General features: G+C 47.6%; 1 protein-coding gene across 4 annotated transcripts in view; it reads right to left on the bottom strand.

Moving 5' to 3' along the window:
• Positions 1-25,873, bottom strand: part of TRAPPC13 (trafficking protein particle complex subunit 13) — a 512,549-nt gene that overhangs the window by 223,620 nt on the left and 263,056 nt on the right. For all 4 annotated transcript variants that reach the window (XM_078675160.1, XM_078675157.1, XM_078675158.1 and 1 more), the window contains exon 4: positions 5,371-5,455. In XM_078675160.1, the coding sequence (XP_078531286.1) occupies positions 5,371-5,455 (85 nt within the window). The remainder of the gene's footprint in view (positions 1-5,370; positions 5,456-25,873) is intronic.

The raw sequence follows: 25,873 nt of genomic DNA, 5'->3' as shown, positions 1-25,873 counted from the left end.
ATGGATATTTATGTGCATTGTAATGTCTGTAAAATGCAAAATGCCAATAAACAGATTTGACAAAAAAATGAATAAACCGGACCCACAAGGGCCAATGGAATTTGTATAGGAACATGTTGATGTATTATAGACTAGGAAGAAGATCTATTAATGAACATTATAATACAGAGGGTTAACACATACAATGAGGTACTTTTAAAAAGGAAACATTTTACAGAGGTGTTTCCAGTACTAAATGAAGAGAGACCATGATGAAGCATATCATACTAGGTGAGGGAGGTTCTCTAAACGCCACTGTTGAGCTATTTTCTATATTAAATTAATTTTAAGATACTCTAAATTTAGGCACACTAATTTAGGACATGGGGATATGGAAATAGGCATCCTTTAAGTCTAGAGTGGATAGAAAGTCGCCTTGCTGAAGCAGTGGGAGCACCTGTTGAAGTGTGACCATGTGGAAGTGGTCTGACTGAATACAGAGGTTTAGCTGTCTGAGGTTCAATATAGGCTTGAGAGAGCCGTCCTTTTTGGGAATTAAGAAATACAGGGAGTGTACTCTGGTCCCTTGATTATGTAATGGGACTGGTTCTATTGCCTGTTTTTCCAAGAGAGAGAGAACCTCTTGTTTTAAGAGGGTGAGATGCTCTGATGACATTGTATGTGTTCTTGGAAGAATAGTTGGGGGAGGTGCTGGTACGCTCCAGGCAGTAAATATACTGGATAATTTGTTTTACCCACTTGTCTGAGGTGATTGAGTTCAAGACAGGTAGGAATTGCGAGAGACGTCCCCCGGCAGGAGTGGGATGATTGGGGGATAGTGGAAGGAAGTCACTGTTTGTTGGCAGGGGATGTGCGTGTAGAGTTACCTCTGCCTCTTCCCTTATTATTGTTTCCTCTATAACCTGCTTGAAAATAACCTTGGGAAGAGGGGAATTGGTTGTTACTCTTGTAAGAGGAGGAGGGATTTTCAGTGGACACCATCTTTGAACCACCCCTGTAAAAGGAGGGGCAAAAGGAACTCCTATTAGTAGGTAATTGTAAAGCCCCCATAGACTTTGCGGCCTCAGTGTCCTTCATTTTCTCCAGCGAGGTATTGACAGCTGGCCGAAAAGATGTTTTTTATCAAAGGGCTGGTTAAGTATGGAGGATTGTACCTCCTGTTTATATCCAGAAATCCTAAGCCAAGCATGTCTGCGCAATAGCACACTAGTATTTACTGCATGAGCTACAGTGTCTGCTGCATTTAGTGCACATTTAATGGACAAATTAGTGATTTGTTTGCCCTCCTGGATAAGGTCAATGGCATTTGCTTTGTACTGATCGGGTAAGTGTTGCATGAGTTTTTTAACTCATCATAATGAGCCCCATCAAAGCGTGCTAGTAGAGCCTGCACATTTGCAATACGCCAATAATTTGCAGCCTGTGTAGCCACTCTCTTACCTGAGGCATCAATGAGCTTGGACTCCTTGTCAGGGGATGGGGTCCTCACCTGTCCAAAGGCAACTGACCTTTGATGTAAGCAGGATCGGTAGGAGCCGGTTTATATGTCTTGTCTACTCTGGGTGTGAGTATTCTTGCCCTAACCAGGTCTTTAAATACCCCATCTGTGTGCTTTAACATGCCTTTTAGCATTGGTAAAGTGTGAGTAGATCTTTAGGAATAAATGAGTGTCTCAAATAGGAAATCCTCTTCCACCCCGTGATACTGAGCAGCTCTATTAATGAGCTGAATGTATCCAATGTTGTCATTAGATGGGGAGGGGATAGAGGTCAGGGTCGTTGTCTGTATCCGGTTCCTCATCATAATTTTCCCATGGGTCAGTGTCTTGTGGTATACTCTTATCTTGTGATATATCCTGCTCTTCGTACGTATCCCCATACCCATCATCGTCATCCTGTGTAGTAGGTGAAAGTGGAGGTGGTGGTGAATTTGATGGTGAGATAATGAAATTAGGATTAAGAGGAGGAGAGGGAGGTGGAATGTAAGGGGGAGAGGGTTAGTACCCATGTCTTTTTTCTTAAGAGGTATAGGAGAGTCCTCTGAGAGATCAATCTTCGGTTTTTTAGGAAGTTGCATGAATGTGACCTGTTTGAGGGATAATGACAAGTCTTTTCTGTTTTGGATCCAAAGGTGATTCATCAGACCGAGGCTCTTTGGATGGAGTGTCCTTTTCTTTATGTGCCGATTTCAGCAACCAAGGTTTCGGCTCCGGCGCTTTTTGTGTCGAAGGTTTAGGCTGCGAGTTTTTGTGCATGGTAGGTTTCGGCTCCGAGCCTTTCAGTGATAAAGATTTCGGCACCAAATTGTTTCGGTGCGAGAGGTTTCAGTTCCGAGCCTTTAGGTGTGGAGGATTTCGGCTCTGAACCTGTAGGCGTGGAGGATTTCGGCTCCGAACCTGTAGGTGAGGAGGATTTCGGCTCCGAACCTGTAGGTGTGGAGGATTTCGGCTCCGAGCCTTTAGGTGTGGAGGATTTCGGCTCCGAACCTGCAGGTGAGGAGGATTTCGGCTCCAAAGTCTTCGGTGTCGAAGGTGTTATCTTTGGTCCCGGTGGTGTGGTGATCAGTAAATGCTTCAACTTATGTTTCGGTGACGAAGTGTTGGTTCGGCACCAGAATGGGGCTGGCTCGAGGCCGAGCCGGAAGGCTTCACTTTATGTTTCTTAGCCAGGCTGGAGAGCGGGGCATCTGAAACTTTGTGTCAGTGCCGACCTGAGCCTGAAGGCAAAGGGGGTACCAGAGCCTTTGTTTTATGTTGAGTGAGCACAGGGGGATCAGTACTCAAGGTTCACTGAGCCGGAGTGATTGGCTGTTCTTCTTCCTTGTCATAGTCTGCTTCGGATAAGGAGACCAGTTCTTCTTCCTCGGCTCCTTCAACTGGATGTTGAATATCGCGATCTTCGCTGAAGATGTCCAGTACGGAGCCGCTGTGATGTTGCATCTCGTGGCCTTGAGCCTGACGATCACGAATTGTCTTTTTCGATCGGAACGATCGATACGCGTCACAGTCCTTTTCGTTTTGTTCCAGGGATAATCAGAGGTTGCAGACTTCGTGCAAATCGGTGCATGGAAATTTAGCACGGCACCCGGGACATAGTTTAAATGGAGTCCGCTCCATCGACTGCTAGCGCGGTCATCACGGGTAGGCCCAACGGCCCACCTCTAGTTTCCCGATCGAAGGTTTTCTCAGTTGAAACAATGCGCGTCGAATGGGGAACCGCGATCGATGACAATACCGTTGAGGGTAGAGGATTGCGCGTCGAAGGAGTTCAAAAAGAATACCGGAGCGCAGCAGTACACATCCGAACCCAATGGCGGAAAAAAACAATCTGAGGATGGAGTCAATGCCGATGCGCACTATCACTGAAAGGAGGACTCACCTACCTCGTGACTGGAAAGACTTCTTCGAAGAAAAATAAAGTGCAAACATCCAGACCCAGCACAAGATGGCGATCTATGCTAACGCATATGATCTACAGCTCATATGCCTCGAACCTGTAATTTCAGACAAACCTGGTAGAGTTTACATGGGCACGTAATAGCACAGGATAGCTAACAAAAACAGACTACCAATGGTTTCCTATTGTCCCCTGCCTGTCAATCATATTTGCCATGAACTCACTGTATGTGTACAGATTGTTGTCAGAGGAAAAGCTACAACAATAATGAATGTGTAGGCAGAAAAAAAAGGTAAGTATTTCACTAAAAAGTCAATGAAAAACTAGAGTGAGACATCAAACAAGAATGACTCGCGTAGGTGAACCACATTGTAAAAAGAATTTGAAGGTGCGTTCTTTCCACTTGAGCATTTTATTTCTTCATAGCTGATGTACTCTCAATTCTTACCAACAAATTTACAGGTGAAGAAAGAGCAGTCTCCGCGTGCAAATGACAGTTCCTGAGCCAACTTGATCTAGATACTCTGATAAAAGCTTTACATGCATAAAATAAAGTGTGATTAAACAGTTAGGACACTGGGTAATGTAATTGCGAGAATGAAGTCTTGTAGCATATGATGTTTTCAAAAGGAAACTTACTTTCAGTTATTGTGTTTTAAATTCTTAAGTGTACACTTGAGGTGGACCCTTGGTCTGTGACTCTGAGGAAATGTAACTGTTTATGCAATAAAGTTGGACTATTAGTTCTTTTTCCTCTAGATTACAAAGAGAATATTGCCAGAGTTGTATTGGTTACTTTTTTAATTCCCAAATAAGACATTTATCCACAGTTTATATAGTAGTAAGTGCAACATGGGACACCAACCGTGTTGGTTTGGTGCATTAATTATGGACTGGGAAATGTATAAACTGATGAAACAAAGAGCTGTTATCACCCAAAAAACTAACAGATACACGGGTTGAAAATAAAAAAAAACACATTGCTGATCTGATGTATAAAGAACTGATTGGCAAACAGTGGTCGTAAATTGTGCGCTATCTTTTTGCAAACCAACCTATGAACTCCTACGTCAGTTTTTCAAAATCACCGTTCAGAGGGATGCAATTCAACCTACCTCATTACTATTCATGAGGTAAATTGCAAATGGTGACGTACTCTGATTGGATGCCATCACAGGGATGGTAGCCTAATGGGATCAACAGACCAAAATGCCTAGGATTACATATAAAGTACTCTAAAAAAAATTAAAAAAATTAAAAGTTGTCCCTAATTCCATTTTGTACACATTCATAACTACATTAGATGAATGGGTTACCACCTCCTTTGAGAAGTTGGTAAACTATCACTGGTTTGCAACTAATAGTGTGGTCACAAACCACTGATACATGCGACCCCTAAATACGCCGCATCCGAAATAGAGATTTGTTATGCCTTTACTAACCCATCTTGCAAATAGTTAACCTGTCACTAAATCACAAAATAGGTTTAGGACATTAAAAAAAGAAATGTTTTCATCGCAAACCCTGTGATTTTGTGAATTGCTGGCTTAGTGACCGCAAAATGGCTTAGCACATCTGGCACTTAGTTTGCTCTTAATGGAAAGGTAACTGGAAGTGCTGACTCGAGTCCATTTTAACACGCAATGTTTAAGGCTTAAAAATATCTTACTGAACTATAAGAACTCCTTATATTCAATTATGCCTGTGAAGGGTACGGTTTGATACAATATTTGTATGCTTAAACCTCAACCTTTCCTATAGGACTCACCTAACTTGGTGGTATGACATTCTCCCTGCCCTCAGACATACTACCCATGTTGTACAGTACCCGGAAGCAGTCTTATGGAGCCACATATGAAGTAATTTCAGATTACATATATTTACACAAGATACCTGCAGAACAATCAACACTAACTGAGCAAGACACTTTTAGAAAAACCTTCAATGTTTACACAATGTAAAATGCAAATCTTACCTTAACTAGTATGTCCTTCACAACTTGATTACTGTCATTATGTACACTGATGTAACTGGAAAATGTTTCGCCAAGAAATATATTTCTGTTCCCAAAGAAAGAACACAGGACTTATTATGTTGCCAACAAATTATTTTAACATTTGAAATGGCCACAATTAATCAAACTATGAGATAATAAATAAACTTACAACAGTTCTCAATTTCAACATTTTAGAAATACATGTTAGGCAGGAATTGAGAATTTGGCGCCCAACTCTTCCAGTGTCGTTAATGTAATGCCAGCTATCCCAATCAACCATTGAAATAAGGTGGCAGTTTAGAGACAATGTTTTATTTGGTCTCTGAAGCAGTAAAGTAATAGGATATGGTCTTACTTACAACAGAGAAAAAAGGCAAATTTACTGACTGTAGCCATCTGTTTGCAGCGTGCAGTCCTATTGAATCACGTGTTCTGCATACTCCTCTCATTGAGACTAGGGCCCAGAATTTTGCAACATGTTTATCTTTCTAGAGGTTTTGAAATCACTAGATTTGTTGTGACTCCTCCTTAAATCAACAATGCACCAGGACAAAGCCTTCACTTCAGACTGTTTTCCATTCAACAGGTGAGTAGTGTAAATGGAGTCTACATTGGAAGACAGGTGAACTGTGCATCGTGAAATGCAAGTTGAAAAAGGGAGAAAGATAATTGCTGGCTTCTGGGGAAGAGGATGAGTGCATGTGAATCTACAGCACTACACGTATAAACAGATATTCATTGGATGAGTGGCTCTAGATACAGATAATCTGCATACTCAGTAAAGCAATTTCTTCCCAAAGCGTTGGCTAGCGAACCGACACAGATGTTTGCAATACTGTTTTTAACACAGTTTGGCCAACTAAAGCCTGTTGAGGGGCTTGAATCACAGTAGTGTCTTGTGAACATGAGGAGCTGAGCAAGTGACCGCTTTACAGTCCACTTCCAAAGGGATGTTACCTAGGAATGCCACAGTGGCTTCCTTCTTGGTGGTGAAACATTCCTTAGTAGGCACAGATAGTGTGCACATGTCCTTGGCATAGCTGGATTGTATGCATTTAACGTCACATGGAAGAACTTAGACCGGTCTATGATTTTACATGATTTTAACTACTAGTTCTGGGTGGTATAACCATTTTGAGGCCTTCCATGAAGGCTTGAACAACAGGTATTTTGAAAAGGAAGGTACGTTCCCTGTTTTGTATGTATGTTAATACTGCAGCCATGTAAAAGCATGGAGGTGGATGCTATTCCAGCCTTTAGAGATGTAACAGGTAGAAGATCATGTCTTGCACAGCGCCTTTTAGGAAGGAGTAACCCTTTCCTCTTTGCTGCATAGCAGACAATGTGCAGTGGGCTTGCACATCGCGCACAGAATGTGCATGCATTCCTCTGGGACCTTGAGGTTACAGAATGATAGCACCTCTGGTACCAAACTGCTAGGTTAAGTTGTTTGGAACCTGGTTTTCTGAGAAGAACCTGGTGCCCAGTAAGAAGGTCCAGCTTCAGAACAGTTTTTCAATGGCCCTGGTTGGTACCTCTAGGATGAGAGTCGTGGATACCGGTCTTTTGTTCCTCGCCACATGTGTAATAAATGGGAGAGGAGCAAAAGCTTAAGTAAATATTATGGACCAGTCCATACATAATGTATTACCCAATATTTGTGGGCAGAGGTACCTGGAGTCAATGCTTTGGCATTTTGAGTTTTCAGGGGTGGCGCGTAGGTAAATAGTTGTGGGCCCTCTGGAGGATTCAGTTGCCATTCATTGACTTCTTAATGTTTTCTGCTTAGTGTGAACACAAAACTGTTATCTGCCTTCAGCAGATGCTCTGCTAACTGATGAATGTTGTTGCAAAAAGCTCAATGACAATTTTCTGGGGTGAGCACAAACAGTTGGGGGAGGGGATGTCACTCGTTTCTGGATGTAGTACAAGGCCAGTATGCGGTCCATCTTTATACAACTGTTTTGCCCTGCATGAGTTTGTAGGAACCCATTAGGGCTTGATGGATGGCCAAGAGCTCTAGGTAGTCGATGTGCCAATCCTGATATAGTGGGCCTCAAGAGACCTGAACAGTCATGTGGTGGAGGTAAGCTCCCAACCACATGAGTAAGGAATCTATGTGCAGAGTTTTGGCCTTCACCAAAACTTCCATTGATCTTCCGCTTGTGACGTTTGCCTCGCAAGGCACTCCAGAAGTGAGCGCCTGTGCAAACTGGTGCACAGCACTATGGCAAAGCAAGAAGCCATCATCCCCAACAACTTCATTACCATCTATTCAGTAAGAGGACAGGCTATCTGAAAAAGAGCCAGCAACTTTTGGAACGCCATCACCCTCTATATGCTTTCCAATGACAACATTTAGAGTGGACCATAGGAAGGGCTGGATCAATTGGTGCCAAACGTGGGACATTTTCGCGCTAATTGTGAATCCTAACTGATCGAGTAAGGACACTACTATTTGAATGTGTACTAGGTGGAGTACTGCTACTCTTGATAAGCCAGTCTAGCTATGTAAAGATGGGTATAGCATTTCTGCGCAGATGCAGGGATACCACTTTTCAAACATTTTGAGAACACCCTTGGAGCTGGGGTGACCCTGAAGAGTAAAACTTCGAACTGGTAGTGCCGACCACTTGCCACAAAGCAGAGTTACTGTTTTGGGCATGATGATGGAGAAATAATCGAAGTTGGCGACTTAAGTCCAGTACTGCCATGAAGCCCCCTTGTCAGAGCAGCAGGATGCTATCCTGCGAGAGGTCAAGTCAAAATGCTCTGACAGAATGCATTGGTTCAGCAGCTGAATGTCTAGGATAGGTAGGATGGACCCATCCTTATTGGGTATTAAGAAGAGGAGGGAGTAGGGGGCGTGGCCAGCGGCATGGCGGCTTAGACGTACCTTGCCAAAGCTCCTGCCGAGCGGCACAGTAATCCGACTTCAAACTTTGCCCCGCGGAATACCAACTATTTCCAGCGGTAGCCCAGACACCACAGACGCTGTGGGCAATGCTGGAGCGGCGAACCAGAGCCAGGGTCCGAGCAAACCGAGAATTGCCGTCCGGTGTGTCCATGAGCGGACAAGATGGCGGCTGCGGCGCTTGACCGACATCGGGGTGCCTAAGTACCCATCTACAGCCCGCTAGGTACGACGGGGGCAAGCGACGGCGTAGCGCAGACAGAACAGCCCCGGGGAGCCAGCCGCCGACGAGTAGATGGTATCCAGGAGAGACGCGGGACACTGCCGGTGACCGGCCGCCTTTACCAAGATGGCGGCCGGTGACTCCAGCAACGGTCCCTGAGAAGCGGCGGCCCCCCGTACCAATATCGAGGTGAGGCGGAGGCATAGCCGAAGTGGCAGAGGAGCGGCCGAGCGGGGTCGCGGTGACTGGCAGAGGCGGGGAACAGCGGGACGCCGAGTCGCGCACGGCGAGCGCGAGAAACTGCAGCAACATGGCGCCGGCGGCTGGAAGAAGCTTGGGGGGGGCACACAGTGGCTAGGGTGGCCAGCAGGTGAGGGCTCTGCTTCTGCCCATCTAGATAACTGGCAAAGCCCCCCCATATCCTCGCTAGGACATTCAAAGAGTGCCACAAAAGACTTGGACCGTATGGAGGGATAACTGGCGCCTGCCCTACGACAAGCTGAGACAAGACGTCGGAGGCGTGTGGTGCATATTATCGCAACTCCTATAACGTACAGGCCCTCCCCCCCCCCTGAACAGGTGGAGCGACGCAGAGTGGGGGACAGAGTGAAGTGGGGTACGTTGGCTGAGGCGCTAAGGCTGGGAGATATCGAGAGGAAGATACACTGTCCAGCGCTGATACAGGTGGGGCCGTTTAGCGGAGAGTCACTACTTCTTGCTTGGCCTGGCTCACTCCCACGCTGCACCGGGGGTCAGTGGCTAACATCTATCGGCGGGAGCATACATCCGAGGAGCGAGTGGCCATGGGGAAAAGAGACCCTGCTCCTAGAACCACGAAACAAGGCCCCATGGACAACTTTGCGGCGCCACGACCGGCCGCTGAACAGCAGTCCGGACCACCCGGAACGCGGTCTGACACTGCAATGCTGATGGAGGCCATCCAGGCCTCCAGGACTGATATACAGGCGTCCCGCTCGGCCCTGGAGGTCAAAATTGGGGAGGTTGGCGCTGAGGTGACGCTGCTGAGGCAAGACTTCCGGAATCTCACAGAAAGAGTGACGGCGACGGAAGCTGGAATAAGTGACCATGACGCAGCCATCACTATACTGAAGAAAGATTTGGCTGAGCTACAGGCGTCACATCGTCAGCTGCTGTGGAAAGTGGACGACGCGGAAAATAGATCACGACGCAATAACCTCCGCTTTGTGGGCTTTAGGGAAGGAAGTGAGGGGAAGGACATGTCCGCCTTCCTACGCAGCTGGTTGACGACCACGTTCCCAACAGCTTCGTCATTGAGAGGGCACACAGGGCCCTTCTGGCCAAACCACCGGAGGGGGCGAGACCACGGCCGGTGATAGCTCGCTTCTTGAACTATGCCGATAGAGACTTAATCCTGCGAGAAGCCAGGCAACGGGGGGAGATTCGGTGGGAGAACGCAACCATAATGATTTTCCCGGACTACAGCCAGGAAGTCTCAAAACAGCGTCGTTCCTTCAACTCAGTGAAGGCTAAGCTGAGGTCTTTGAACATTTCCTACATGCTTCTCTTCCCTGCAAAACTCAAAGTGCTCTATAAGGACAAGTCCCTCTTCTTCGCACATCCTGAGGACGCTTGGCAGTGGCTCGAAGAACGCCCAATCCTGAATGGTAGAGAGGTGGCGGGCCGGGACGCGATGGATAGATCACTAAGAGAACGGCCGCTCTGGGAGCGGCCGAAACCGCAGAGACGGAGAACAAGACAGAGGAAGGCGCGGCCGCCGGAAACACCATACCAACCCCGTGATGCAGGGGTCGGGAGAGGAAGCAGGTCGACGTCGCCGGGCCTTGGTTCTGTGGCAGGCTCTAGATTCGGCGTCTTGAGAAACGGAACCCGATCGGAAGGAGATGAAGAAGCGGGATCAGAGGGACGCACATCCGAAGGAGAGGAGGAAGATACAGTGGAGGAATCAATACACCCGCTGGTAACGGAAATCCAGCATTTGGAACAGGACTCATCGGGGCAGGTGCCCACCATGGATTCACAAGACTCACGCTCATGAAATGACAATGGTGTTCGGGGACTAGAGTGATTGCAGCTCGGCGATATGGAGCACGCAAGTTACCACGCCCTTCTTTGTTTCTTACGTTTTTCCTCTTACTGTTTGTGAGTTTGTGAAGGGAGGGATGTGTGGGAGGGCGACAGGCCTTCACCTGCGGATAGTTTGGTCCTGTAATAGGATGCAACTGGAAGGGGGGGAGGCGGGGAGGTGGGGGGGGGACGAAAAGTTTTCGAACGCTCTCAAGTTGGGGACGGAGAGGGTAGAGGGAGGGAGGGGGGTTACTTGCACCAAATGCATGCAGCAGCGCACATTGAGCCCACGCACCACCTACACACGCCGGAATTGGAACACATGCAATCACCTCGTAGTCCAATGGCAAGTAACGTAGACACACCGCTGGGGGTTGATAGGACACTGAGTATCCTGACATGGAACGTCAACGGTTTGGGTTCTAAAATCAAGAGGGGGCTGGTGAATGCATATATCAAAAGGGTGGATCCGGACTTTACTTTCCTACAGGAAACTCACCTCCGGGGTACTGCTTGCGCTTTTCTCGCTAGGGGGAGACACAGGGTGTTGGCACATGCTGGATACACGTCGGACTCCAGAGGAGTGGCAATTGTCGCTAAAATCGCTTCCCTATTTTGCATTACCCGCACCTGGCTGGACCCCCAAGGGACCTACGCTGGAGTACAGGGCACCTGGAACAGACGCACTTACACACTTGTATCAGTATATGCACCGCCCAAATTGCAACCACGCACTCTCACATCGCTCAACCACATACTCTTAGAGACCTCGGATACAATACAAGTGGTGGGAGGGGATTTCAATGATGTTATGGAAACCCACCATGATAGATCAGGAGAAGGGGCGAGAGGCGGGAACCAGACACCACTCTGCAGCCAGATGTCCACCATAGGGCTTACAGATGTTTGGAGATGGCTTCACCCGACACTACAGGCATACTCCTACTACTCCGGAGCACATAAGGTGTTCTCGCTCCTTGATTATGTTTTTATGTCCCGCCAATACCTGCGGGTAGATGATGTTGCTGAATACAGGGCCAGGGGTATATCCGGCCATTCGCCGCTGTATGTAAGAGTGGGACGTGACCAGGCTAGACACGAGGGGACCTGGCGCCTGGCGGCCTGGGATTTACAGAACGCGACCCTACTTAGAGGTATACGGGCTGACATTAAGGTTTATTTGGCTGAGAATGTGGATACAGTGGATTCGAAGGTCACCCTGTGGGAAGCCCTGAAGCCAGTCCTTAGAGATAGGATAAATTCTAGACGGGGTGAGGAACGTCGTAGACTCCTGGTGGAGGTGACCGCCCTGGAACAGACGATCCTAGAAAGAGAAAGGGAATATCTAACCCGGAAGAGCGACGTGACCCTCAGAAAGTTGCTGGATGTCCAGAAACAATATAGGGAATTGGTGAACGAAGAAGCGAAGACCCAGGCCCTTGTCACCCTACACAGGCTGTATGACGTAGGGGACAAGTCGGGGAAGCTTTTGGCGTGGCTCAGCAGGAAAGAAAGGGCGGCGAGATGGATTGATGAAGTGCGAGCCGGTAACGGTGCTACTGTTCGCACGGATAGGGAGATAGCTGACACTTTTGACACGCACTTTGAGGCATTCTATGCGGCGCGCGACCTTGCCACGCAGGAGGAGGGGCTATGCTACCTAGATGCCACAGTCTTACCGACCCTCCCCCCTGAGTCAATGGAGGCCCTAGAGTCGCCCATAACGGTGGATGACAACACCGAGGCCCTTGCCAGGTTGCGGCCCGGCAAGACCCCGGGACCCAATGGCTTCCCGGCGGAGCTCTTCAAGCGGACAGCAGACCTACTGCCGCGACACATCGGGGGACTCTTTGCAGGCGCCTTTGAGGAGGGAGAGCTGCCCCCTGACCTGACTAGGGCAACGATCGTTCCGATTTATAAAGAGGGCAAACCACGGGTGGACTGCGCGTCATATCGACCCATCTCCTTACTGAATATTGAGGTGAAGCTGTTGGCAACTATACTGGCTACCCGGCTGCGAGCCGTTATCACGGATCTGGTACACCTAGATCAATCGGGATTCCTTCCTGACAGGGCCACAAAATTCAATCTTAGAAGGACCCATAACTGGTTGCAGGAGGTGCGGGGCCGTGCCGATCCCCACTGGTTCCTCTCCTTGGATGCTGATAAAGCGTTCGACGCAGTACACTGGCCATTCCTTTTCGCTGTTCTACGTAAGTTCGGCTTAGGTCCCAACTTCCTGCGGTGGGTTCGGCTCCTTTACACTGCCCCGAAGGCCAGAGTACGGGTGAACGGGACTCTATCCCGAGAGTTCCAGATTCAGAGAGGTACCCAACAGGGTTGCCCCCTGTCCCCCCTCCTGTTCACACTGACAATAGAGGTACTGGCCGCTAGGGTCAGACAGAACGCGGACATCCACGGTTTTACAACCGGTGCCAATGACTTGATGCCTGAAAAAATCTCACTATACGCGGATGATGTCTTACTATACATTACAGACCCGGAAACCACGATCCCAGAGCTCTTCCGAGAATTAGACATCTACGGCAGGATGGCTGGTCACAAAATAAACTGGCACAAGTCGGTGTTCTATGACCCTGGGGGACACGATCGATGGGGAACTCTACCAGACGACCTTCTGACGACTACCGAGGGCTTCCAGTACCTCGGGATATTCATTACCGTGAGCAAGGACCTCTCCTTTACTAGGAACGTGGAAAGGATCATACTTAATGCAGTGGCGGATATGACCCGGTGAAGACAGCTCCCGCTGACTCTCCTAGGGAGGGCAGCCATGTACAAAATGGTCACATTGCCAAAATTCCTCTACGCTCTGCAAAATGAATATTATCCGATACAGGCATCGGTTTTCCGTAGGATCCATGCAGACTTGAGATCTTTTATTTGGTAAGGTAAACATGCTAGGGTGGCTCTGTCCACTCTTCAGAGACATCAATACAGTGGCGGGATCTCACTCCCAAATCTAGAGGCCTACTACTGGGCGGAACATCTAACGCCAATAAATGATTGGCTCCATGTCCCAGCGGATCACCCAATGTACGCTCTAGAAAGAGCTACACTGTCGACCAAGAATCTGTTGTGTTTCCTCTATGGGACTCCGGGGCGGACCTCCCTCCTCCCAGCCACGTTAGTGACGCTACACGCATGGAGGACAGCTACACGTCGTATGGGATGGGACAAAAAGCCAACTCGACAGACGCCATTGTGGCACTGCCAATGGTTAACGGAACTCCACAAACTGAGGGGCTTCCAGAGGTGGGATGATATTGGCATTTCCACCATAGGAGATGTCATTGCCAAGGGGGAATTCAAATCGTTTCAGACACTTAAATCTGACTTCGGGCTCCACAACACGCAGCAGTTTAAATACATGCAACTGCGGCACGCTTGGCGGGCCCAAAAAATCTCGCTCGTAGATATCCCGGAATATGCACCTCTAGAGGGGAGGCTCCTCCAGGAGCAAATGCAGGGGAAGGCAGTATCCCTGACATATAAGACTTTGACTAACCATATGCTGGGGGATTTGGCAAAGCTCAGGGCCACATGGGAGGCGGAGGTGGGAGAGATGGAGGACCTGGACTGGGACACAGTGCTGATGCATCCCCGTGAGGTAGTATCAAGTCCCGACTGCGGTTAATCCAACTAAATATACTCCATAGAACCTACTACGACAGGCAGAGGCTATGCAGAATGGGGAAGGTTGAGGACCCGGTCTGTCTCAGATGTACTCAGGAGATTGGGGGTTTTTACCATACGGTATGGTCATGCAGTGTAATACAAGCCTACTGGACCCAGGTGTTCCAAGAATTGGAGGAGGTACTGGAGGCCCCAATTACGCAAGAGCCCAAACTAGCTTTACTGGGCATGACCAACGAGGTAGACTTGGCCCGTCCCCTTCTTATATTTCTGGTCTTAGCGCTGGTAGTGGCAAAACGAGACATTGCAAAACATTGGGGAGCACCGGAGCACCCCGACATGGAGGAATGGAGAAGGGGGCTTGACATCTACATGGCAGCTGAACGGGTGACATACAAGGCTAGGGGTTGCCCCAAAAAATTCCACAGAGTTTGGTCTAAATGGAGACGATACAGAGGACTAGATGGAGGGATGTGACTGTAAACCCACTGGTTGAGGGTGAGGTGGAGGGTAGGGCTTGAGGGGACAGAGGCATTGAACATGTGCTAAATAAAAAATGCACCAGGGGACTGCCGTACACGGCCTAGGAAGTGTGATGCGGATCTTGAAAGCGCAACAACTGGCAGGGAGGGAAGGGAGGCGGGTGGGAGGATGTGGCGGCTGCGGGGTTTCTTTCTGCATTTAGTTTGATGGATGCAAGTATCTCTGTGTTTCACTGTTCACAGGGGGGGGAGTGGGGGGGGGAGTTATTTAGTAAAAGGGGAATTACAAGACAAAAATAAACATTGCAGAGGTTAATATTGGCCCTTGAACTGCTCTGAACTTACACTGGTCTACACAGAAGCACTTGGTTGAAAATTGGCCGCCCGACCTCCGGGGTGTGGGCTAAATGGCTATGTGTATATTTGGGGGGTATGAGGGGTGATATTCGTGACAAATTGAAAGTGCTTGATTATTTTGTTACCGGATTACTGTGGATCTGCAATAAAAATAAATTTAAAAAAAAAAAAGAAGGAGGAAGTAGACTCTTTCCATACTGGTATGAGGGCACCAACACAATGGCTTCTTTCCCTAGAAGCACCTGCACCGTGGTTTTGAGCAGCTGAAGATAGTCTGAGTTGAGGACTTGCCATTGAGGTAGAATGTTTGGTGTAGAACTCTAGGTAGTGCCCTTCCCATACTACAGAGAGCTCCCAGCTGACTGAGGTAATTCTTTCCCACAGGGGTACAAAAGCCCTCAGTCTTCCCCAAACAGGTGGTGTACAATCAGGAGGCCGGTGGAGGAAGAGGACAAATTGTCCATTGGCGAAGCAAAGCGTGGCGGTGTAAGAGGATGCTGATTTTAGAGCCTATGGAGACAGTGTCTTTGGCATCTAGTCCACATTTAATGTTTGTATTAGATATTCCCTTAACTTCCGCCACCAGCTCCTTTCCTATTTTCCTGTGTGCCATAGGGAGGTGTTTGATGAGGTGTCGTATTTCCTCCCAGTGGTGTCTGTTAAAACAATTCAGCAGGCATACAGAATTTGCAATGCACCAATGAGTAGCAACCCCCACCGACATACACTTTCCATCACGTCTATCTTCTTACTTTTCTCGTTGAGCATCGGACATTGCATGCACAGATGCAGATATGCGAGCCATGTGTACGGACAGTGAGTTGAATGGTACTTGACCTCTAGGTTTTCACTCTCCCCTGGAAATTATCATTGTCGATTTCAAAATGCCTTTGAGAATGGGGCTGGACTGTACCAATCTCTGACTTTAATTGTCTCAACAAGGAAATCATATCAATCGTAACCAGCCTGTCTCCGGACTCAGCGGTTGCTCCCCCTCGCCTCCTGCAGCTTCTGGTATCGTAGCGCTGCTCTCCTCCTCAAGCGCCTCGCACTGCTGCTGTTTTATTGACTGATTGTGCCGAGTAATCGTAGCGCTGCTCTCCTCATCAAGCGCCTCGCACTGCTGCTGTTTTTATTCACTGATTGTGCCGAGTGTCTAACTTTGTGCTCAGCAGTACCCACGGGAGTATTTAATTTAATGTTAACATTTCCATTACTATTATTGTCTTCCTTGTGCCCAATATCGGCGTGTTAGCCTGTGTGTTGTGTATTTTAACCGATCGCCATTTGGTTGTGCCTTCAGCCCGTCCCTCCCCCCACGCTCCCGTCTCCCAGCTGCCCCGCCCACGCTCCGCCCCCCTCCATCCTCCATTTATGACAGCTGGACAATCGCGCAGCGTTCACGCGCAGCGGTCGCGCCCCATGCGCGCCGAAGGTGCGCCAAAGGTAAGCCCGTCTACGCCCGTCCGCGCCTGGACCGCGCCCAGCGCCAGACCCCCTGGCCCCTGTACCACCCACCCCCCCATATCACATACGACGCCTCCACCCTCCTAGCCCTTAACCCCGGCCGACTCCCCAACTGCGCCCAAGCCGCTCCTGGACACACCCATGGACCCTTCACATGCTACTCCTGCAAGTTCAACGGCACAAAGAAAACCTCCTCATCCACGAACACAAAACATATATCTGACTCCAACCACCTAAAATGCATACTGCTCAACACCCGTTCTGTCCACAGACACGCCATCGACCTCTGGAACTTACTAGACACCATTTCTCCCGACGTCGCCTTCCTAACTGAAACATGGATGAACGCCTCCTCAGCCCCAGACATCACCATTGCCATCCCGGAAGGATACAAGATCATTCGTAAGGACCGCACCGACCAAACAGGAGGAGGTATCGCTATCGTCCATAAGTACTCCATCCGCATCTCAACCAGCTCAGACGTCAACCTTGCCAACACCGAACACCTTCACTTCCAGATCCACACCGACCCCAAGACCACTCTCAGAGGCACCCTCCTCTACAGGCCACCAGGACCCCGTGCACAATTCTGCGACGATATCACTGACTTTATCACCCCACACGCCCTCCCCTCCGAGGACTACATTCTACTGGGAGACCTCAACTTTCACCTGGAAAAGAGCAACAACAGCAACTCCACCTCCCTTCTGGACAATCTCACCAACCTCGGACTCAAACATCTTGTCACTACGCCCACCCACATCGCAGGTCACACACTTGACCCCATCTTCACCTCCAGCAAACATGTCTCCTTCAGTCACACCACAGCCCTCCATTGGACGGACCACAGCTGCGTACACTTTATCTACAATAAGACCACAACTCACAACCATCCTCAACCCACTCTGCGAAGAAACTGGAACAAAATCACCACCGACCAGATCTCCTCATCGCTTCTTCAAAACCCCCCTGCCCACTCCTCAAACCCCGACCAAGCAGCCACTAACCTCACCCAATGGCTATCCAACAGCGCCGACATCCTAGCACCGCTGAAAAAACGTAAAATCAAACTAGGCAGCAAAAATGCCTCCTGGTTCAACGATGATCTTAAGAAATCGAAGAAACTCTGTCGCACCCTCGAGAAGGCCTGGAAAAAAGACCCAAACACCAGCACCAGAGACGCATTCAAAAACGCCACCCGCATACACCACCAACTAATCCGGTCTGCCAAGAAAGCCGCACTCAAAGACCGACTAGATAACAACGCCCACAACAGCAAGGAATTATTCAACATCGTCAAAGAATTTACCAACCCCTCAGCCAACTCCAACGACATCACCCCCTCTCAAGCCCTCTGCGACTCCCTAGCTTCGTTCTTCCACAACAAAATCGCAGACATCCACAACAGCTTCGACAACCGACCCGGAGACCAACCCACCCAACCTTCTGCAGGACCTTCCCCCCCATTGAACATCCTTAATAGCTGGAACCCAATCTCCACTGAGGACACCATCCGCCTGATGAACTCCATCCACTCAGGAACCCCCACAGACCCTTGCCCTCACCACATCTTCAACAAAGCTGACTCCATCATAGCACCGCACCTCCGAGACGTCATCAACTGCTCCCTCAACTCCGCCACCTTCCCGGAAAGCTGGAAACACGCAGAACTTAGCGCCCTTCTGAAAAAACCCACAGCGGACCCCACCGAACTCAAAAACTACCGCCCCATCTCGCTCCTTCCATTACCGGCCAAAGTCATCGAGAAAGCTGTCAACAACCAGCTCGCCGCCTTCCTCGAAACCAACAAATCCCTCGACTCCTCACAGTCCGGCTTCCGAGCCAAACACAGCACGGAGACCGTCCTCATCGCAGCAACAGACGACATTCGAACTCTACTGGACAACGGAGACACTGTCGCCCTCATCCTCCTTGACCTCTCCGCAGCCTTCGACACAGTCTGCCATAGCACCCTTCTACAGCGCCTCAGAAACATCGGAATCCAAGGAAAAGCACTGGAATGGATCACCTCGTTCCTCACCGGAAGAACCCAGAGAGTCCGCCTCCCACCATTCAAGTCAGAGGCCACTGAAGTCATCTGCGGCGTACCACAAGGATCCTCACTCAGCCCCACCCTCTTCAACGTATACATGAGCCCCCTCGCGGCCATCGCACGCCAACATAACCTCAACATCATCTCCTACGCCAACGACACTCAACTGATCCTCTCACTCACCAAAGACCCTAACACCGCCAAAACCAACAAACATGAAGGAATGAAAGAAGTGGCCGAGTGGATGAAGCACAGCCGTCTGAAACTAAACTCAGACAAAACAGAAGTCCTTATCTTAGGTACCTCCCCCTCCTCCTGGGATGACTCGTGGTGGCCAGAGGCCCTTGGAAAAGCACCCACCCCGACGGACCACGCACGGAACCTGGGCGTCATCCTCGACTCCTCACTCGCCATGAACAGACAAGTCAACGCCGTTTCATCATCTTGCTTCAACATTCTTCGCATGCTCAAAAAAACATTTCGCTGGATCCCCACCGAAACCAGAAAAACGGTCACACATGCACTGGTTACAAGCCGCCTGGACTACGGAAACACCCTTTACGCCGGTATCACCGCTAAACTCCAGAAAAAACTCCAACGCATCCAGAACGCATCAGCCAGACTCATACTAGACATCCCGCGTAAAGACCACATCTCCAGTCACCTGAAAGACCTTCACTGGCTTCCCGTCAATAAGAGGATCACTTTCCGCCTCCTAACCCACGCACACAAAGCACTCTACGAACTTGGACCCGAATGCCTCAACACACGACTTTCCTTCTACACCCCCTCCCGCCAGCTACGATCCTCCAACCAAGCCCTTGCTACCGTACCTCGCATCAACAAAACCACCATGGGAGGTAGATCCTTCTCCTACCTCGCAGCTAAAACCTGGAACTCACTCCCCACTCACCTTCGTCTCACTCAGAACCACCTAGCATTCAGAAAGCAACTTAAAACTTGGATATTCGACAAGTAATTCCCCACCCTCTTCAAGCGCCTTGAGACCCTCCGGGTATGTAGTGCGCTATATAAATCTTTTGACTTGACTTGACTATTTGTTCTGGACACAAACATGCATATTCACAATGTGATAGAGAGGGGTCCACTGGATTACCACATGATAACTGGTGGTGACATCAGGTGGGGAGGGCATAGCAGGGTTAGAGACTAGATCTGTTTCATTGGCAGGATCTAGACTGTAGCCCTCCCATGAGGCCTCCCCTTCCCTAGGTGCTAAAGGCTCCAACCTTAAGCCCTGAGGAAGGTATGGTCTACAGGTTTCTGCATCTGTGCGAGAAGACTCAGGAGTGGTTTACTGAGAGTCAGGCTGTGGTCTGACACAGTGTGGGGGGGAGCAGTGCTTAACCCCTTCGATGCTGATGACGGAGCGGTTCCTTCATCAGCATCGGTTGGGCTGTGCTGATGACGGAACCGCTCCGTCATCAGTACAGCCCGGGGGGGGGCAGGGGGGGGGGGGAGCGGTGGCGCTCCCCCCCGGGGCATCGATCGTTGTCATTTTAGCAGGGGTGGCAGCGGAAGACTTTCCGCTGCCACCCCCTGGTCCCCCCACGCTTCCTGGTGATGTCAGCGCGTACAGCGCACACCGACGTCATCGGGAAGCGCTAGACGCGCTGGAATCCATTTCATTCCAGCCCGTCCAGGAACAGGTTCGTGTTTGCTGCTCCGGTGGGGCGGGGGGGGGGGGGGTTTCGGTGCTGTGAGGCATGGGGGGGGAGAAACTGTGTTTCCTCTCCCCTGATGTCCCAATGCAGGGCATTCCTGGTGCACGATCGCGCAAAGCGTTGCGATCGTGCACCAGGAATGCTCCACTAGACACCAGGGATTGAGTGTGTGTGTTTGTGTATGTGCTGGAAGCGACCCCTTGGGCAAGGGTCACTTCCATTTTGGGGCCAAATTATTTTTCAGACTTTTCTGGGGCAGATCGGCCGTTTCCTTGGCCGATCTGCACCCAGGGGGGGCAGAAAAGCCCACTAGACACCAGGCATTTGTTTATAATTATAAAGGAAGCAATCCCTTGTGGAAGGGTCGCTTCCTAGTGGCCCATACATTTTTTTAGACTTGTCTGCCCCCCCTGGGGGCAGATCAGCCGTTTTTTGGGCCGCATCTGGACCCGGGGGGGGTAGAAAAGCCCACTAGACACCAGGGATTTTATTATATTTATAAAGGAAGGGACCCCTTGGGCAAGGGTCGCTTCCAGGGGGCATTATAAATATTGTAGACTGTTTTGCCCCCCCTGGGGGCAGATCGGCTGTTTTTTACCATTTCTGGACCCGGGGGATAGAAAAGCCCACTAGACTCCAGTTTTTTTCATTTTTTTTATAGGGAGCGACCCCTTGGCCAAGGGTTGCTTCCTTGGGCCCATTTGTTTTCAAAAGTATGTTCTGCCGTGTCTTTATTTGGCCTCTCTGCCCTCCGTAGGGTTGCTTCCAGGGGGCCCACGTTTATAATGATTTATAATCTTCCCCCCTTGGGGACAGACACCCCATTTGTGATATACCATGTGACATATTTTTATCAAAAATAGACTAGGACACTAGTAACTACGTTACACAAGATAGTATAGATAACCCTCATAAACGCTATGTTTTAAATTGTGGGGTGTATCTAGGTTCTCCGCCCCACATAGACGTTTGTGGCATTTGTCATCGGGTGATCTATTGTGCTACATGCCAGCCTCAAGCCTGAGGTCCCCTCTGGAGTAGCGTAGCAGTGTCCAGAGATGTCTTTCGGTATCACTACACAGAAGGTTAGTTATTTTTTAAAAGGACAAACCTACACCCAAATTACTATTTTATTCCAAAGGATTCGATTTGTTATTAAAAATGATATTTGGGTATACTGTTAGATCAAGCAACTGGATCTTCGTATATCACTTAAAACATACAGTCAACATGTTTCAGCTCCTTGTTGCCCAGCCGGGTCTATGGAGCATTCGTCAGGACAAAACAAATTAAAATATACTCACACCTCTTGTGCAGTATGACAGTGGTTGTAATTGTACCCACCGTTTTGTTAATTCAAGGTTTAATTTACTTGTAATGGAAATCACAAAATCAACTTTTGATACTTTTGTATATGATTAGTGTACCTCGGCATGTATATATTCTGCATTATTATTTGCAACATTTTTCTGTTATAATATTACACAGAGGGCAGTAGTTGCCCATGGCATATTCTTTACAGTAGTAGCATTGGTAGGAAAACAAAATGGCGAATCACACTATGGAATCTCAACAGTGAACAATGAGGGCACAGTGTTATGGTAGGCAGTGAACATAGATAATGTTCAATCTCATGGTAATAAATCTATTTCTTTTAAAGAATTAAAGATATTTATTCAATTTGTCAATTCTTAACTATTTTAGTGGCAAAACAGGTGAACTATACTCGTGCCTATCCTGTTATCAAAAACGCAACTGATGTGTCCGCAATGGGGTAGATGGCATTGGTACTCTCACTGCGTGACAAATGTAAGCATTACCTTGTTTCTAGCGATACTATGTATCATCAGGGGATTTAGACCTTTGAGTCTCAGGCTAAAAGGAAAGGAAAAAAGTTTTTACCATCTTCAATATTCTTAGGCAGCAATACGAGGACTAAATGGAATCTCGTATGCGCCGAGCGATTCATCTTACCCGCAATGTGAAGCGTATTCCGCGTCTGGTGCTGGCGCTGCCCCCGGACACGGAAACGCGTCAGTTTCTTGTTTTTCTATTCTTCAGATGTCATAATAATAGAAAACGGACCACACGCGGTATTGCTTTAGTTGATAGACATGGAAAACAGACACTGGTTACTTGTGTTTTGCTTTGGAATTCACATTACTAATTATGTTTGTAACAGCCTCCAAATACACAATTATCGCTTCAAAACCTTATGTTATTTTCTAACTAAAAGGCTCGAATGGTCTAGAGGATTTTTGTATGTATTTAGGCGAGTGTCAGGTAACATGTACGTCAGTTTTTAAGCAAATTGGTGCCAGTTTCTCGTTTTTCTATTCTTCATGTGTCATAGTAATAGAAAACGGACCACACGCGGTATTGTTTGAGTTGATAGACATGGAAAACAGACACTGGTTGATAGAGTTTTGCTTATGTTCAATCATTTGGGGTTTATATTACTTAATCATGATTGTGAAGGACTCTAAATGCACAAATTATCGCTTGAAAAACCTTAGGTTATTTTCTAAGTAAAAGCTCGAATGGTCTAGACGATTTTTGTATGTATTCAAGCAAGTGTTTAGTAACATGTACATCCGTTTTTAAGCAAATTGGTGCCAAGGGACATTATCATTAAGTCCGGTTTGGTGAGTTTTGAGACGATTGACCCACCTCTGTTCTTTTTCATATAGAATTTTCTCGGCATTTCCAGTCTTATCCTTCAACATTTCAATGACAGTTCATTTTATATCTTCTACCTCATGGCCTGATTCAACAAAGTGAGTGCAAAGTTTTGTGTTGTTTTTCTTCAGTCTAATGTTGCTCTTATGCTCCCCAATTCTTAACTTTACCTTTCTGCAAGTCATTCCTATGTACTGTTTTCCACAGGGACATGTAATCATGTAGATTACATAAGACGAATTACAGTTTGTATGTTGTCTCTGGGTCCAAAGTAATGTCTCTGTTAGTTGTAATGTTTTAGTTATGGTTGTTAAGTTACAGGCGAGACATGTTCCGCAAGGATAGTGTCCTGTTATGATGGTCATATCAATGTTCCTTATTCGACCACTCGTCAACTGTTTTTTCGGACGCGTGTGGACAAGTAGATCCTTCAGATTACGCGTCCGACGGTTCGCGAATCTGGGTTTTGGCCAATCCAGGTTCCCTGAAGTCAATATTCGCCAGTTCTTGTTCACTATTTTCTGGACCATGTAGGTCGCTGGGCAGTATGTTGTAACACAAGTTACCAAATTTGGAACTGGTTCTTTGCTGTTAGTTTCGAGTAAGGATAATCTTGGTTGGTTATTAGCTCTTTTGCGAGATTTTGAAATCGTAGCTTGTTTGTAATGCCGACTCTGGAGTTTGAAGCTTAGTTCTTGAGCTGGTTTCTTATAGTCATTATTTTGGCTACAGTTTCTTTTAAGTCTTAAAAATTTAATATAAGGCAGATTGTCTCTGAGTGGTTTTGGGTGAAAACTTTTGTATGACAGCAAGCTGTTTGTGCCGTAGGTTTCGTGAAGGTTTTTGTTTCGATCTGTCCATCTTTAACAAAGATTGTCAGGTCTAAAAAATCTATACTGGTATCATCTGATGTAAACGTGAATTTTAAACACTCGTCTCTTGTGTTCAACCAGTCTATGAACAGGCTCAGATCTTATTCTTTCTTCCAAATCATCAGGACATCATCTATATATTGTTTCCAGTAAAGGATACTGGTAGCGAAGGGATTGGTGTCAGCAAATACATTGTTAGTTTCAAAATGACTGACATACAAGCCTGCCACCGAACGGTCCCATGTCTCTGTAAGTACAGGTTTCCATCAAATTCGAAATAATTTTCTGTTATTCCCAGCCGGCAACATTCAAGGACAAAGTGGCGAGGTGTATGATAGTCCCACTCTTTCATAAATAATGTGTCTTCAAGCATTTGTAGTGTCTCTTTCTGAGGTAAGCTTGTGTACAACGATGCAACGTCTAGTCCTACCAATAGCATGGTAGTTTGGTCAAAGGGCATCTCCAATATTTGGGTGAGAAGATCCCTAGTGTCTTTCAAATAAGTTGGAGTACTTTGGACTAGGAGTTTCAAGAATTGGTCCGCAAATTGAGACAAAGGCTCTAATATCGAGCCTATACCCGATACTATCGGGCGTCCCGGTGGAGGGAATCTGTTCTTATGCGTTTTAGGCAAAGAGTAGAAAAAAGGGATCTTGGGTTCCTTTATGATTAAATAATCTGCCTCTTTTTTTTATATCCAAGCACTTGTCTCTGCCTCATAGACCATCATCGCGATTGAATTCTGCAGTCTCGGTGTTGGATCTGAGATGATTTTAGTATAGAATCTTTCATCTGCCAATAGAGTTAGACATTGTTGTTTATAGCCTTCTTTTTCCAAAATAACGATTCCTCCACCCTTGTCCGCGGGCTTAATGACAATTTTGTCATTACCACGTAGTTCTTCCAGAGCTTGACGTTCCTTCTTTGTCAAGTTTTGAAAAGTCTGATTCTTGTCGATGCTTATTTCATCTATACCCTTCATAATGGCTTGTTCGAAGGTTTGGATCTCCACAGGTATCAGAGCATTGGGAGGATTGAAGGTGGATTTTTTCCTCAATCCTCTGTTCAGTTCCCAAAAAGTATGCTTTCAGTTTTAAAGTCCGACAGAATTCAGCCAGCTCGCATTTAAGTTTGAAAGTGTCTAGGGTTGGAGTGGGCACGAATCCGAGTCCTTTATTCAAGACTTTTGATTGATCTTCAGAGAGGACTAAGTCTGTCAGATTTACAATTAATGACTGTTCTTGCTTGTCCCTGGTTTTTCTGTTGTCATGCTGCGAGTCATCATGTTCCTCTGTTGATCTTGCCAGGTTAAGGTTTTGCGGCGTCCTCTTTGTTGTTGGCCTCTTCCTAAAAAAGGCTGTTGGTTTGAATTTTCAGCTCCCGACATTTGTAGGGTCATCATGTGGGGTATTTGGGACATGTCTTGATTGAAAGGGTTCATCCAGGCTCCATGAGGTGGCATGTACGGTTGGAAAAATGGAATTTGGTTTCCAACAAAACCTCTTCCTGTGAAATTCCGTCTTGGCCACCTGTTTCCTCTCTTGTTGTGAAACTGCCGAAAGTTGTTTCTCCCTCTTCTTGAGGTTGAATCTTCAGATCCCTCTTTGGACCCACCTGTGGAGTTTCTCCCTTCTGAATCAGAATAAGATCTGAGCCTGTTCATAGACTGGTTGAACATAAGAGACGAGTGTTTAAAATTCACGTTTACATCAGATGATACCAGTATAGATTTTTTAGACCTGACAATCTTTGTTAAAGATGGACAGATCGAAACAAAAACCTTCACGAAACCTACGGCAAAAAACAGCTTGCTGTCATACAAAGGTTTCCACCCAAAACCACTCAGAGACAATCTGCCTTATAGTCAATTTTTAAGACTTAAAAGAAACTGTAGCCAAAATAATGACTATAAGAAACAAGCCCAAGAACTAAGCTTCAAACTCCAGAGTCGGGATTACAAACAAGCTACGATTTCAAAATGCCGCAAAAGAGCTAATAACCAACCAAGATTATCCTTACTCGAAAC

This window comes from Lissotriton helveticus, chromosome 2_1 (assembly GCF_964261635.1).
Source record: "Lissotriton helveticus chromosome 2_1, aLisHel1.1, whole genome shotgun sequence".
NCBI lineage: Eukaryota > Metazoa > Chordata > Amphibia > Caudata > Salamandridae > Lissotriton > Lissotriton helveticus.
This window is presented reverse-complemented; position numbering and strand designations above follow the sequence as displayed.